The sequence below is a fragment of the Microtus ochrogaster genome, assembly GCF_000317375.1.
Source record: "Microtus ochrogaster isolate Prairie Vole_2 chromosome 14 unlocalized genomic scaffold, MicOch1.0 chr14_random_1, whole genome shotgun sequence".
Taxonomy (NCBI): Eukaryota; Metazoa; Chordata; class Mammalia; order Rodentia; family Cricetidae; genus Microtus; species Microtus ochrogaster.
In genome coordinates, this window is record NW_004949096.1 from 31,116,127 (window position 1) to 31,129,539 (window position 13,413).

The 13,413-nt window shown below is 45.4% G+C and overlaps 1 protein-coding gene across 1 annotated transcript in view; it reads right to left on the minus strand.

Moving 5' to 3' along the window:
• Window positions 1–4,182, minus strand: part of Gatm (glycine amidinotransferase) — a 16,668-nt gene extending 12,486 nt beyond the window's left edge. Inside the window, exons 1-2 of the mRNA XM_005364378.3 lie at window positions 4,037–4,182; window positions 2,751–2,969 (exon numbers count right to left, since the gene is read on the minus strand). Of these exons, the coding sequence (XP_005364435.1) occupies window positions 2,751–2,969; window positions 4,037–4,105 (288 nt within the window). The 5' untranslated portion in view covers window positions 4,106–4,182. The remainder of the gene's footprint in view (window positions 1–2,750; window positions 2,970–4,036) is intronic.
• Between the last annotated feature and the right edge of the window lie 9,231 nt (window positions 4,183–13,413).

Sequence of the window (13,413 nt, forward strand, 5' to 3'; positions counted from 1 at the left end):
GAGACTCATCTCTTTATCTTTCTATCTACCTTCAAGAGGACATATATATCTTCTATTTACTTTTTCCTCCCTCAATGCCTAGCTTAGTCTGTCACATAAAACAGAAGTAACCAGAAAAGTGAATGAAGTCAGTATGGCTAATGCTACTTACTGGTATCTACACCTAATATATTCCCAGCATACTTGTGCAATGTAACTGCCAAAAGGATCCATAAAACTTACTTTTACTTTCCATATTTTGTGCTTTACAACATATAGTTTTATAGCTTCAAGTTTAATCCTGTGAGGTAGTTGGCAAACTTAATAGGAATTCTGCAGGCCAAGCAACTGTCAAGATGAGCTATCCAGCTTTTATCGGGTAACTAATTCAATGCCAGCTCCCTGCCTTCAACGACATCCATTCCACAAGTACTTTAAGCTACAAAGTCTAACGTCACAAATCAAGTGTCAAAACACTTCAAATGCTCTCTGAGGATTCTGATTCCTTAAGATCACACGGTATTAGGGCTGGACAGATGGTTTAGTAGTTAAAAGCCCTTCCTGTTCTGCCAGAGTACCTGAGTTCAGTTCCCATCACCCATGTCTGGCAGCTTAGAACTACCTGTTACTCTAACTCCAGGGGATCTGACACCCTCTTCTGAGTTCAGTTCCCATCACTCATGTCTGGTGCTTAGAACTACCCGTTACTCTAACTCCAGGGGATCTGACACTCTCTTCTGGCCTCCACAAGTACGTGTACAGGCACACACACACACACACACACACACACACACACACACACACACACACACCTTAAAGACATCTGAGGTCAGATTTAATGAATATATAATGGTCAATAATTTTAAAGATGGATTAGATGATAAACTATTGCCTGAATTTGAATTTTCTCAATCAAAATGGATAGGGATTTCTTTTCAAGAAAAGACTTTGAAAGACTATTTCTTATTTATTTTATAATATGGGGATAACATATACATTAATCTGCTTAGCAAATTTCAGGGATCAGAACCAGAGATATATTCAGAACAATATGAAGAAACCGTTGCTGTCTCTGCCAGGTCTCACTCAAGAACTACTTCCTGCCGGGCGATGGTGGCACACGCCTTTAATCCCAGCACTCGGGAGGCAGAGGCAGGCGGATCTCTGTGAGTTCAAGAACAGCCTGGTCTACAGAGCTAGTGCCAGGACAGGCTCCAAAGCCACAGAGAAACCCTGTCTCGAAAAACCAAAAAAAAAAAAAAAAAACAACTACTTCCTCCAGAATACTTTGTAACGACCTAATGCTTGGCACTGGCACTCCCTTCAACGTTCCTTGCACTTCAACCATGGTGCACCAGCGGGGTGGCATAGATACATAGACACTGCTTCAAGGTGTACATCGTATGTATCTCTCCAAACAGAAGTGAGCTCCTTTATGTCCCTGCATTTCTGGTGACATGGCTACAGATTTAGTTCCCCACTCGGCACTGAAGATGAAAATGTAGATATTTAGGAAGAACTCATGTACACTTAAGATATATAAGTTAATTTATAACTCACGATTAACAAGATTTTAAAAAGTGCTTACAAAAAGGAAGGGGCCCTTACCTGACACTCCATCTGAACACTAGCCCATATGGGCCACAAGAATACTGCAAGTAAATGTTAGGAGTTTATTTTTCAAAAGGAAGATATTGCTTATTGCCAGGAAGCTCTGGAGGGTCTGGGAAAGACATTGTAGAGCTAGGTAGTGGCCGAAGGGAGTGCAGGAAAGTGGGTGAGACACACTTGGGTGGGGGCAAAGGCCTGATTCTTATTGGTCTTTGGTTGCTTGCTAAAGTCTGCCTGAAGTCCAGGTGGGCTACTAGAAGAGAGAAGCTTAAATAGGAATGAATATCTGCTAGCTTGCTACACTCACACATCTCTAAGAGGAGGTAATAAGTGAACCGGGAGTTCTGCAGGTACAAGGAGCCAGCTTGTGCAGAAACCTGAATACCATGAGGGCTTTATTCTCAGCAATGGAAGGAGGGTGTTAGTAGGGCAGGGGAATCGTGGGATCATAATGAGTCACATGATCAAATCTGGGTTTAAAACAGTCACTCCAGTAGTGGCTGGGATACAGTCTGGAGAGGGCCGAGAGGAGAGGCAGCTGGGAGCTTACAGCAGTCATCAGGGCATAGATGAACTCCAAACCTAGGGCAGAGACTGAAGCGTGGGGGCAAGATTCCTTTCGACAAAAGACTTGATGTGGGCAATGTGACTGAAGGGGAAATCAAAGATGACTGGTGTTTTAATCTGATTAAGTAAAACTGCCAAAAATTAAAAGGAAGAAATGAAGACTTTGGCTTATAGATGTCCCGCAACTGGAACTCTAGCTGTGTCAGTTGCCAGTTGCCAACTCCACATCCAGTATGGAGTTCACAGTGGAGACCTAGACTAGAAGGCCCATAGGGGAGTGGTCTGGCCTGGAGCGAAGGAGCGGGCAGAAGCTGCGAGAACGGCTACAAGAATGAGCCAAAAGTGAAGTAACAGTCGCGAAGTAAAATATGGAAAACACCAAAGAATAACCTCCCAGGAAAGCTCTCCTCGACTCCCAGGGACGTTTCAAGAAGGACGCGATGTGTAAATAATACCGAATACTGGTGTGAGCAAGCAAAACGACTTAAAATTACTCCGCTGCCCCACCGACGTGAAAGCGGCTGCAGAGGAGGGCGGGAGCCGAATCAGGCTGCAGAGGCTGAGGAGAGAACTTCCTGCAAACCCTTGCTTACCTTCACCTCCACCGTGAATGGTGGGACACAGGCATTTTCTGCCCTGCCCACTATCACTTCCTCTAAAGGGTCCCATTCGTTGTAAGAGGACACGGGGCAGTTCTTGGGTAGAGGATCAGTGGCCTTGTCTTCAGCTGCACAGGAGTTCCGGGAGGAAGCTGTAGCTGCCTGGGTACTCTGGAAAGTTCGCTGCACCCATCCTGTCAAGAGTCCTCCAAGCTTAAGAAACAAAAACAAAACAAAACAAAAAACTCAAACAAGGTGGGGTTAAAGTCTGAGAAGCCAGGACAACACAGTCAGAGACACTAAGAGAGGGTTCTGGCAACCTAAAACAAACAAAAACAAGCCACTCAACTTTTTGTTGATTATAGATTTTCTTTTCGTTTATGTTAAATGCTGTAACTTTTAAAAACCCTGGAGAAGATCTGGTTCCTGGCCACCATAATCCCTGTCTGTATCTCAGAATAATGCAAACAAGCTTTCAGAACCGTTCACAGAAGACAGGTCATTCTCTTCCCCAAATAAGTGCCCTGTCATGTCCAACTGGGGGAGGAAGTCGTCCTTCCTCAGTCTGAAAATTGGACTCTTTTTACTGTGAATAACACGGAATTATTTGAAAAGATCTTGCCTTTCAGAATGAGAAGCGCCAACTTATTTTTTAAAGTCTCTGACATATACTTCACATTCCTTAGCATTTCAAGTCAGAGAGTGACCAACTGTCACTTGCACCATATTACAGATGGTCCCTGATTCCCTTGTTAAAAATAGAGACCTCTATAACCCAGAGCGGGGAGGATTCCTTCACTCGCTTCCCTGAGCAAACCTCACCCGCCTGCCCCCCCACCCCACCCCAATCTCAATCGGGCTGTTAAAATTCCTCCAGAAGGGAGCTGGAGGAACCCAAAGGGTGGAGACCCAAAGCAAGAGGACGAGTGACAGTTGCTCGGGAACCAGCTGCTGGCAGAACTCATCTGCCAGAGCTATTCCTGTTGAGGGCTCACGGAGAATCTGCAGGCATGCGCAGAGATCCCAGGGAAGCAGAGGGCAGGGCGGAGCAGCAGGTGGGGGACAGATTGGACTCATTCCAACTCCCCAGTAAGCATAGGGAATCCCTGTTACAGGTAGAACCCGCAGCTCCATCCATCCACCCACAGGCATCTTCCCAGAAAAATGCCTTCTCGGGCTACCCAACCCAGACCACGCCACCCTCTCACTGGGGAGTCCGGTCCCCCTCTGGGTTCCCACCCTGAGTCCCGCTGAGGTCCCGAGGGTGCAAAGGAACGTACCCGAGATCCGATGTAGTGCACCGCCTCGGCACCTCGGCTGCCGCCGCGCAGACACCTCACCCTCAGCATCGCCCTGGTCCTGCCTGCTCCGCCTGCACAAGGTCCCAGCCACCGCCCTCGCTCCAGCTCCCAGCCTGCGGCCGCGCGCGTTCCTTTTGTAGCCGCGCCCCGGGCCCGGCCTATTGGCTGCCGGGAACAGGTGGCCTCAGCGCCCGCGGGTCACATCCCGGGACTTGCCCTTTTTTAGCTCCTGGTCCGGTACTGGCTCAAGGGAGCACCGCGAAGCCCCACAAGGAGGCTACCCAATGCCTCGTCCGGGTGGTCTGTTCGTCTATCTCTTTGGAAGTCCATTTTGCCACCTGACTACTATGCAAAGGCCAAGGACAGTTCTGGGCTTAAATTCAGGTCCGTGCATTGACCCAGAACCCAAAGTGACACCGAGTGAAACGACCCTGGGTTAGTTTCCTACTTTTACGACCTGAGCCTGTGGGGTGGTCTTCAGAACCCTGGCCCTTCAATCCTGAAAACAGAAAGACATTAAGTCAGAAATAAAGGAGGGCTGCAGATCAGATAGCTTTTCTTTCCGAAGCCTGTCTTAAAATGTTTCTTAGGATATGGCTTGGGTGCTTGAATGTAGTTCTTGCAGTGCAACCTTAACTGGATTTGAAAACCTAAAACTAGAGAACTCAAAATAGACATGCTGCTTCTTAACAGAAGGGACAAAAGCTTTGAGTACTTCTTGTGATTTTTTCCCCCTTTTTGGTTCCTCTGTGCTTTAAAGAGTCTAGCTGTGCAACCTGGTCTGGCCTCCTCCAATCTCCTTCATGCTGTAATTATAGGCCAGCACGATGAGCCTCTGCAATACCTCCCTCTCCGTCCTCCCCCCCCCCCCCTTAGTGTTTTATCTTTTGTAGAAACTGAGAACAGTTGCATTGCTTTCCCCTGGTCCACGAGCTCCCCGGGGACTAAAATAGACGGTGAAGGGGAAGTCTGGGCAGCTCTAGGAGTTGTATGACTATGAGTTAACCCTCTGTCAACAGAGAGGCCCCAAGATCCTGTGGGTCTAGGATCCTATCTTAGCTCTGCTCCTAAAACACCATGTGATGTGGACTCACAACCCTTGACCTTTCTAGTGCAGGTTCATTCTGCTAGTGAGGACTTTGAGAATTTCTCAAAATTTAAAAAAGCAATTAAGCCCCATAGAAGAACACAACCGCCTCTTGAGGCTACATCTCTGGGGAGCTTAGGGTGACCAGATATGCAGCTGCCTCAGTAAAAGGATGTTTAAAGATGGGAAAGAGCCGGGCAGTGGTGGCGCACACCTTTAATCCGAGCACTCGGGAGGCAGAGGCAGGCGAATCTGTGTGAGTTCGAGGCCAGCCTGGTCTACAAGAGCTAATTCCAGGACAGGCTCCAAAGCTACAGAGAAACTCTGTTTCCCCCCCCACCCCCCAATAAAAGATGGAAAAGGCTGGGATGTAGCTTTGTAGTTGAGTGATCATCCAACATGCATTTAAGAACAACCAAGCAACCAAACCAAGCAAAAACCTCACCACAAACCTTATAAGGCCCGGCAGAGTCGCTCAGGCTACACAGCAAGTTCAAGGCCAGCTTGGAACACCTGAGACCTTGACTCAAACAAATGCCGGTAAATTCACTTAACAAGAATTTACTTTGCTTTACTTCAGATCTGTCTGACATCTGAAAACATCCCATGTCTCTCATTAAAGACATTCTTTTCATTTTGTAAGTGTAAGATCTAAGAGTCCCTGGCTAAAATGAGGCTAAGGTGCATGCAATTTAGTTTTAGACAGTCGAAAACTCTCATGGCCAGACGGACACTCGTCTCTCTTGGAACCCAGTAGGGGAAAAAAAAAAGTGAGATCGAGGAGCCCCATACACAAGTCCTACAGCCATCAAAGTAAAGCAAATCACTCTCTGTACACTTTTTTTTTTTATTTTGTGGGTTTGAAAAAAAATTCTGTATCTTTTTTATAACCTCATCAACTGAAATCACATGTCTATACTGATCATGCCTAACATAGGGGCACATCTATTAGGTGACAACGTCCTGGTCTTTAATGGCTGCCTCGTTCAGAAGCTGTAGATAGGGTGTGAGTCCTTGCCTGCTCTGCTCCCTGGAGATAACACCAACAACAGAGGTTGAACTAGTAACGTTAAGATGCTGGTGGTCTCCGACTAATTTCTACAACATAGTAAAGTCCCATAGTAACATACTTTGCAGATTAATCCAAAGGCATGATTCAGAGTATCACGGGTATGGGAAGAAAAACAAAGGGTAAGAAATAATCTCACAGGGAAAGAGTATGGCTTTTCATCCTCCTTCATGGAAGCTGCCTTGAGGATATGCCTAATTCAACTTCATTCCAACCAACAAAATGCAGGATTTTTGAAGATTTTTCTGAGATTAAAATAAAACAAACAAAAACTAATAAAGTCAGTGGATCAGCAAAATGAATAACAAAAGAACCTGTTAGGAGAATCCATATTTCACTGCTATGGTTGGCATCGAACTTGTGTCTAGGTATGGATCTCTGAGATTTTTCCATCTGTGCACTCCCAATGGTAAGGTAGGCTACCTGTAGAAGTCACCTATTCGGAGACACATTTGTATCTGTAGTGTAATGTAGTGTACTGTGGTGTCGTGGATACTCCCATATTAAATCAGAAGACTCTATAATAATATTCAAGTTCAAATAAGGTAGCTAAAGTATATCTTCAGAACTAGAACGTAAATAAAGAAAGTCGCAATTGAAGATATTGACTCCTAATGGCATTCTGCTATGCTCAGATCAGCGCCTTGCTCAGCCATCGTCAGAGAAGCATCCTCCTGCAGTAGATGGGAACAAACACAGGAACCCACAACAGGACAAGGTGCTGAGAGTGAGAGAGCCCAGAACGCTCAGTTCTAGTTGTAAGTCTCCATCAAATTCCTCTCTCCAGGAATCCCACAGAAGAGGCAGAAAGCGTGTCACAGCCAGAAGGGGTGGGGGACACCAAGGACACAAGACCTTCTAAACACAGCAGCGCTGATGTGTATGAACTCACACAGACTGCCGCAGCATGCAGAGGGCCTGCGTAGGTCCAAGTTAGACGGGGATCCCAGCCCTGAGGGAGGAAGTGGGCACAACCACCCACTCCCAACACTGAAGCTGTCTCTAATTATAACCACATTCAAATGGTTTTTGTTTCCCCCAAGGGAGTCTCACTTGGTGTGCAAACCACCCTTAAGGACAGACCCTGTGGCCTGCAGCAGATGGCCAACTTAAAACAAGCTCAGTGGCAGTTTTGGAGGTTCCTGGCCTCATCACACTTTGTCTGGGCGTTACCCTCACAAAGCAACCTTCTCCTTTCCAGGACCCTTGATGTGGGGAGGAGTCACCCAAGCAGGCTGAGACTAAGACGTCTGGAGGCTGGAAGACAGGGCCCTCCTCGTAAAGTATCAAGTCAGTGCGGACGCTTCTTTGCGGGAGCCTAGCGAACTCAGTGTAGTTCAGTCTTTCCTCTCCAATGTCCCCTCCTCCTCCCCTTCCTCCATCTCTTACCCTTCTTCTCCTCTTTATTTCTCTTCTTCTTCATCATTGTCATCTGCTTCTATGATGGTAGGGATCAAATTCAGTGCCTTATATATGTGATAATCAAGTACTTGACCTCTGAGCTGTATCCCTGACCCTTTTTCTAAAAAAAATATTTTCTTTCTTACTTGCCTAATTAATCTGAGGAGCTAATGAGACCCCCCTTCTGTACCTAGGACGCTACAGGATTGGCCTCTTTGTCGAATACCCAGTGTTCTAGCTCACAGCATTCCCCGCCCGAGCGGCTTAGTCCATTTTCCTTTCCATAGGCTCCAGGCTCCTCAAGGACAGGGAGCCTGTTTTATCTTCCACGCTGCCCTGAGCACAGTGCCTGATGCAGCACAGCCCTCAGTCAGTGGTTGAATGCTGAGAACCCAGCCCTCTCTCTGATATCTTACGGTCTTTGACGTCAACTGGCGCTTCGAAAGCTCATGCGGGCAGCCTCTGGGCTACAACCGTACGAATTCATTCAGAATCTGTACCAGCTATGAAGAGTTATGTTCTAGCTGTCAGCGTCTCCTCAAGAGAAGGATTCTTTCATCAGAAGACAGCTGAAGAGAAGCACCAAGGAACTGCAGCTTCCCCAAAGCATTTAAAGCACCCGCAGCCGAGTCAGCTTTCAGATTGACCCAGCCCTGAGGAGATGAAAAGAAACAGCGGCGTCTTTTCCAAGGGACTGTCTTACTTCTTTCACTCCAGTTTTCAGGGCTCTCCTAGAATTCCAAGGCAGTAAACCCTTTCTCCTCTTTCAGGACAATGCCCTGCATCTGATAGTACCGTAATATCAAAGTATAGAGCAGACAAATTTCTTGATTTGAATCTCACACTCAACCCACAGAGCAGGCCAAACACAGCGATTTTTTAAACACCAGTTTCATTTGCTACAATCCATGTGGCATAAAAGCTTATCTGTGCTCTCTCCTTCATTCCATTCTTACAACCCAAACTCCTCTTCCATTCTGTTTCCAGCAGTCTTCTTCCGGCTGATTCCCCCCACCCCACTCCGCCCCCGCCCCGTTCTTGTTTCTGGTCTAGACTTCTAAAAGAAAATTCTATAAAGCAAGAGACAGATTGAATGATAAGTTTCCAGGAAATGGTTTGGGGAGCTGCAACACATTAACATAGGGCAAAGGTCTTGACTCTTAAATGAACAAATATATTTTTTTCTTAGTGACTATTTCTTAGATTTAAACATTGATTTATTTATTGTGTGTGAGTAAGAACACCATTTCACGGATGTGTGCACACACAGAACTCAGAGAACAACATAAGGAAATCAGTTCTCTTCCCACCACTTAGGTCCCAGGAATTGAATGCAGGTCGACAGGATTGGCAGCAAGCAGCTCTACCTGCTCGGGAACACCACTGGCCCCTGGATGTCTCTTAAGTGAATGAATAAAATTAAGATTTAGAATCAGAATTCATTTGTAATAAATAAATAATTTATTATGAATAATAAATAAATGATAATAAATAGAAAAATAAATAGAATAATAAATTTCATCATAGGGCAGATCAAGCGATTTCTAACAACCCAGAACAACTTTGATAACAAAAGTAAAACCAATCAAGAAAAGCAAAACAAAACAAAAACAAACAACCCAATCTAAAATGGCACCTATAGTAGTCTCTCAATTATATCAATCATGTATGCCTAGAAAAAGTCATTAAGACGTTAATAGTAGTGCCTGTTGGGCTAGAAATGTGATTGGTAATCTCTAGTTCTCTCTGCTTCTACGTATCTCGTGTACTTTTTTGCAGGAGACATTATTATATTTATAATCAGAGAAAGAAACCCCTAAAAGCTGTTTTCTTTAGACACAGATATTTCCTTGTTGTCAGTGAAGTTTTCCTTCGCATTTCAGCTCAGGGGAAGTGCAGGCTCAGCCCTGGGAGAAAACCTCCCACGGCCACCTGGCTCCCCTTGTTCCACAGGCCGCTCTGGCCTGGACGGGAGATAGGCGTGGGAAAGTCTCTGCCCGGCTTTGTTGTGCACTTTGCAGGGGCCATGAGCCCTGGGCTTGCTGTGTCGCTCTTGTCTGTGTCTCTTACCACTGCTGAGCATTCCCCTAGGATTATAGTTCCCCCAAATAATAGTTTCTGTTCTCCAGGAGTCCATAATAGCCAGATCTTGGGCAATATCACACAAAAAAGAAAGCTGTCCCGTCGTTCTCGCCACGTGGAAGTAAAGTGGCAAATATCGCCAGGGCCATTTACCCCAGCTTTAGAAAAGCCTGCACGAATTCATGAGGTTAGTTCTAAACTTCTGCTTAGGAAGCCTCAATTTCTGCTTCTACAAATCTTCAAAATTTGAGGGCAGAACAAAAGACCAGGACTACACATTCAAGGCCTAAGCCCAGAAATGTCACAGAAGAAAATGGAATGCATTGAGAGGCAGGGGTTTTTACTTTATTTTTTATTAGGAAGGCCTGATTTGGAAGCAACAGGCTAGGACAGCCGACATACCACTGCTTTTTCTAGAGAGCAAGTAACTGGCCTCGGGGGACAGATTTCAAGCCTGCCAACCTTCCTAGCAAAGGCTCCTGTAACATGCTATGTGCAGCTTTTCCTAGCTCAACTCTGCAGTGGGAAGTCGGCACTCAGAAGCCCTTTAGTTGTGGAAAAATACCAAATAACCCCCAGGTTTTCCTACCCAGTCATTTGGATAAATGTTTGCTCTTTATTGAACTAGCTCTTCCCTGAGTCTGGTTAAATGAAACAGTTTACATAATGCTAGTTTTTATGCCTATAGCTCCTCTCCCTTCTCCAGAGAGAGCGAATGAATTTCCTGATGGACCATGGCATCTTTCTAACGTCCTGTTTACAGCACTTCCTGCATAGTTCTGACAGCCTGCTTATGGAGACATCTCTTTGACCAAGTTTAGGCCTCTGAAGAGGTTTTGTATCTAATACTGAAACTCCCGCTTACTGAGTGTTTGTGGAATTCATTGTCTAACCCAAAAGTTCCCTTTGAGTTTGTTACACTTTAACACAATATTGAAAATATGTGTGAGAGATTATTTAAGGCACTTGAGACCTGGACCGGACCTTGCTCTTTCTATAGGTGAAACGCACAGCGCAGGAAAGCTCAGAGAACCATCCGGACTCATCAAGCACTTCTGAGAAGCAGTCCTCAGCACAATTTCCCTCTCGAGAGTTAAGTGAACCAAAGGAAAATGGACTTTGATTTGATGCCCCCGGAACGCAAATCTCTAACCCTTTAACTTGACTGCTTAGCAAAATGGTGCACCAGGCTCCTGCGGACGGTTTTCAGATGGAAACCACAGGCATTTGCACGCCTTCCTTCTAAACAGTAGAACACCAAAATGAAATAAAATACGCCTTTGAAACCTTATCCATACTTTAATTTTTCTCATAGGTTTGTGGGAAATTATGTATTTATTCATGTGAGAAGAATTCAACTCAGGGTCTTAGGCATGTTAAGGAAGCATTTTTCAATCAAGTTACATCTCAAACCCTTTATTACTTTTTTTTTTATTTAATTTTTGAGACAGAGTTTCCTTAAGCTGTCCAGGCTGGCCTCGAACTTGCCTTGAACGTGTGCTCTTCCTGCCTTAGCCTCTGGAGTGGCTGGCTGCTGTGTTTACTTTCCGTTTTAGGTTTTGGATTACAGTAAGTTGTGAAGACGACACAAGGAGCTCCTGTCACTTGTCGGCTCGGATTGGTGGCCTCAGTCTTTCCTCCCTGCACAGCCATCTGTCGTGGATCCTGGTGTATTTGTCCAAACCAAGGGGACCACACTGCGAATGATCAGCCACACTCAAGGCCAGGGATTTTCCGGCTCCAATGGCCCTCTCCTTTTCTAGGATCTAACCCAGGAGACCACACCACGTTTGGTTGAGACCCCTTATCTGTGCACCTCTGCTCTGTTAACAGCGTTTTGTTATTTTTGTTTTCTCAAGCGCTTGGTATTTTAAGGAGCGAAGTCCCAGGCAATGCACTGTCTTTTAAATTATTGGTGCTTCTTATATGAGCTTTTGGAAGAAGCAAAGCCCCTTTCCCATCGCACCGACGCAGGAGGGGGAGGAACCCTCCTCTCACTGGTGACAGAAACTCTTGAGAGTTGAAACAAGAACATGTTTCTTGGCTGAACATTTAGTGTCCCTTCCCCAGCCCGCCCGGTACTGTTTGGAAGTGAGACTGAGAGAGACCAGAATCAGAAAGGAAGGAGGAACTCTTTTGTAAGGAAGATATTTTCCCCTCCATTTGCTTATGGAAACATTAATAAGTAATAGTGTTTTTGAGTTTGTCGAGAGTTAAACTAGAATGATAATTGTGCACCGCAGCAGCTTTTGGCAGGTATGAAAGATGACAAAGGAATACAAGTTCAAAGACTAAAAACCAGGAGATGAAGCAAGTGGATCTGTGAGTTCAAGGCCAGCCTTGTCTACAGAGAGAGTCCTGGGTCAGTCAGAGATACAAATTAATAAAGATAAATAAATGAATAAATAAATAAATACGTCTCTTTATGGGATACTATCATGGCCCAGACATTTCATGTCAGTAAACTTTCACGATAACAAGCAAATTCCTTTAGCCAGTATATATTTTGTTTTAAATATGTAAGCTCCTATTTACTTACTCCCAAACTTTTTTTTTACTTTCTTGAAAATGACATCCTAAACACAACTGAACCTTTCCGGAGGGGGAAATGGTGATTTCTCTGATGGTCACAGCAGTGGTGTCTGAACTTGATGGTCTGTGAGCATCTCCCAATCTAAGTTTCTGTGGCTTAACCACCAGATAAAACTCATGAAATGACAGCTTCACACTACCAACAACTTGTGTTTTGCTTTAAATATTTATTTTGTTTTCAATTGTGTGTATGTATGTGTGTCTGTACACATGCAGGATACTGAGGCTATGCTGGCCCCTCTTGAGACGGAGTTATAAGAGGTTGCGAGCTGCCTGAAATGAACTCAGGTCCTCTGCAAGAGCAGTGCATGCTCTTACCACTCAGCTGTCTCTCCACCCCGCATAGACCTGTTCTTATCTTGAGATGTTTACCATGGAATTTGGGGGTATCATTTCAGCCTAACTTGCAGACCACAGGGAAGCAATAGGTGTGCACGCAAAGGGACCCAGGACAGCTGACAGAAATCATATCCAAGCAGGTGGGGAGCCTTGTTTAGAAAAAGAGTTCTGATCTGGGCCTGAAAGTCTCCGTTTTGTTGGGGGTGGGGTGGGGAGCAGAGGAAGGGTGACAAAGGCTGGAGAACCTTGTAACACTCTGAGGGGCTGGATGTCCGAAGTCTCCCAGAGGCCGCCAATGTTGCTAAGCAGGATGAGCCAGGGCGTAGAGAGTTTCTCGCGGGATATGGTGTTTTAATTAATCAGGCATCGTTGCTAAGTGAAGTGGTTAGAAGAAGACCCCCCAAAGTTGTTCCACAGAGGCACGTGCTCCTCCGTCATACAAACACAGGAATAGTAAGATAGAGTAACAGAGCTAGAGAGATTGCTCAGTGGTTAGGAGCTCTTGCTGATCCATAAGGAGGACCTGAGTTTGATCCCCAGCGCCCACAGTGGTGGCTCACAACTCTAGTTCTAGAGGATCCAACATCCTCTTCTAACTCTGGGGGACACCAGGCAGGCCCACATGTGGTGTGCCTACATACATTCAGGCAAACACTCACACGCGTAAAATAAAATTTAAAGATTAAAAATAAAACACAAAGAGAACCCAGGGACAAAAATAAGGTTCTGTAAAAAGAACCCAGTGACAGAAATAAGGAATTCAACTCTCTCTTTAAAAACAAACGA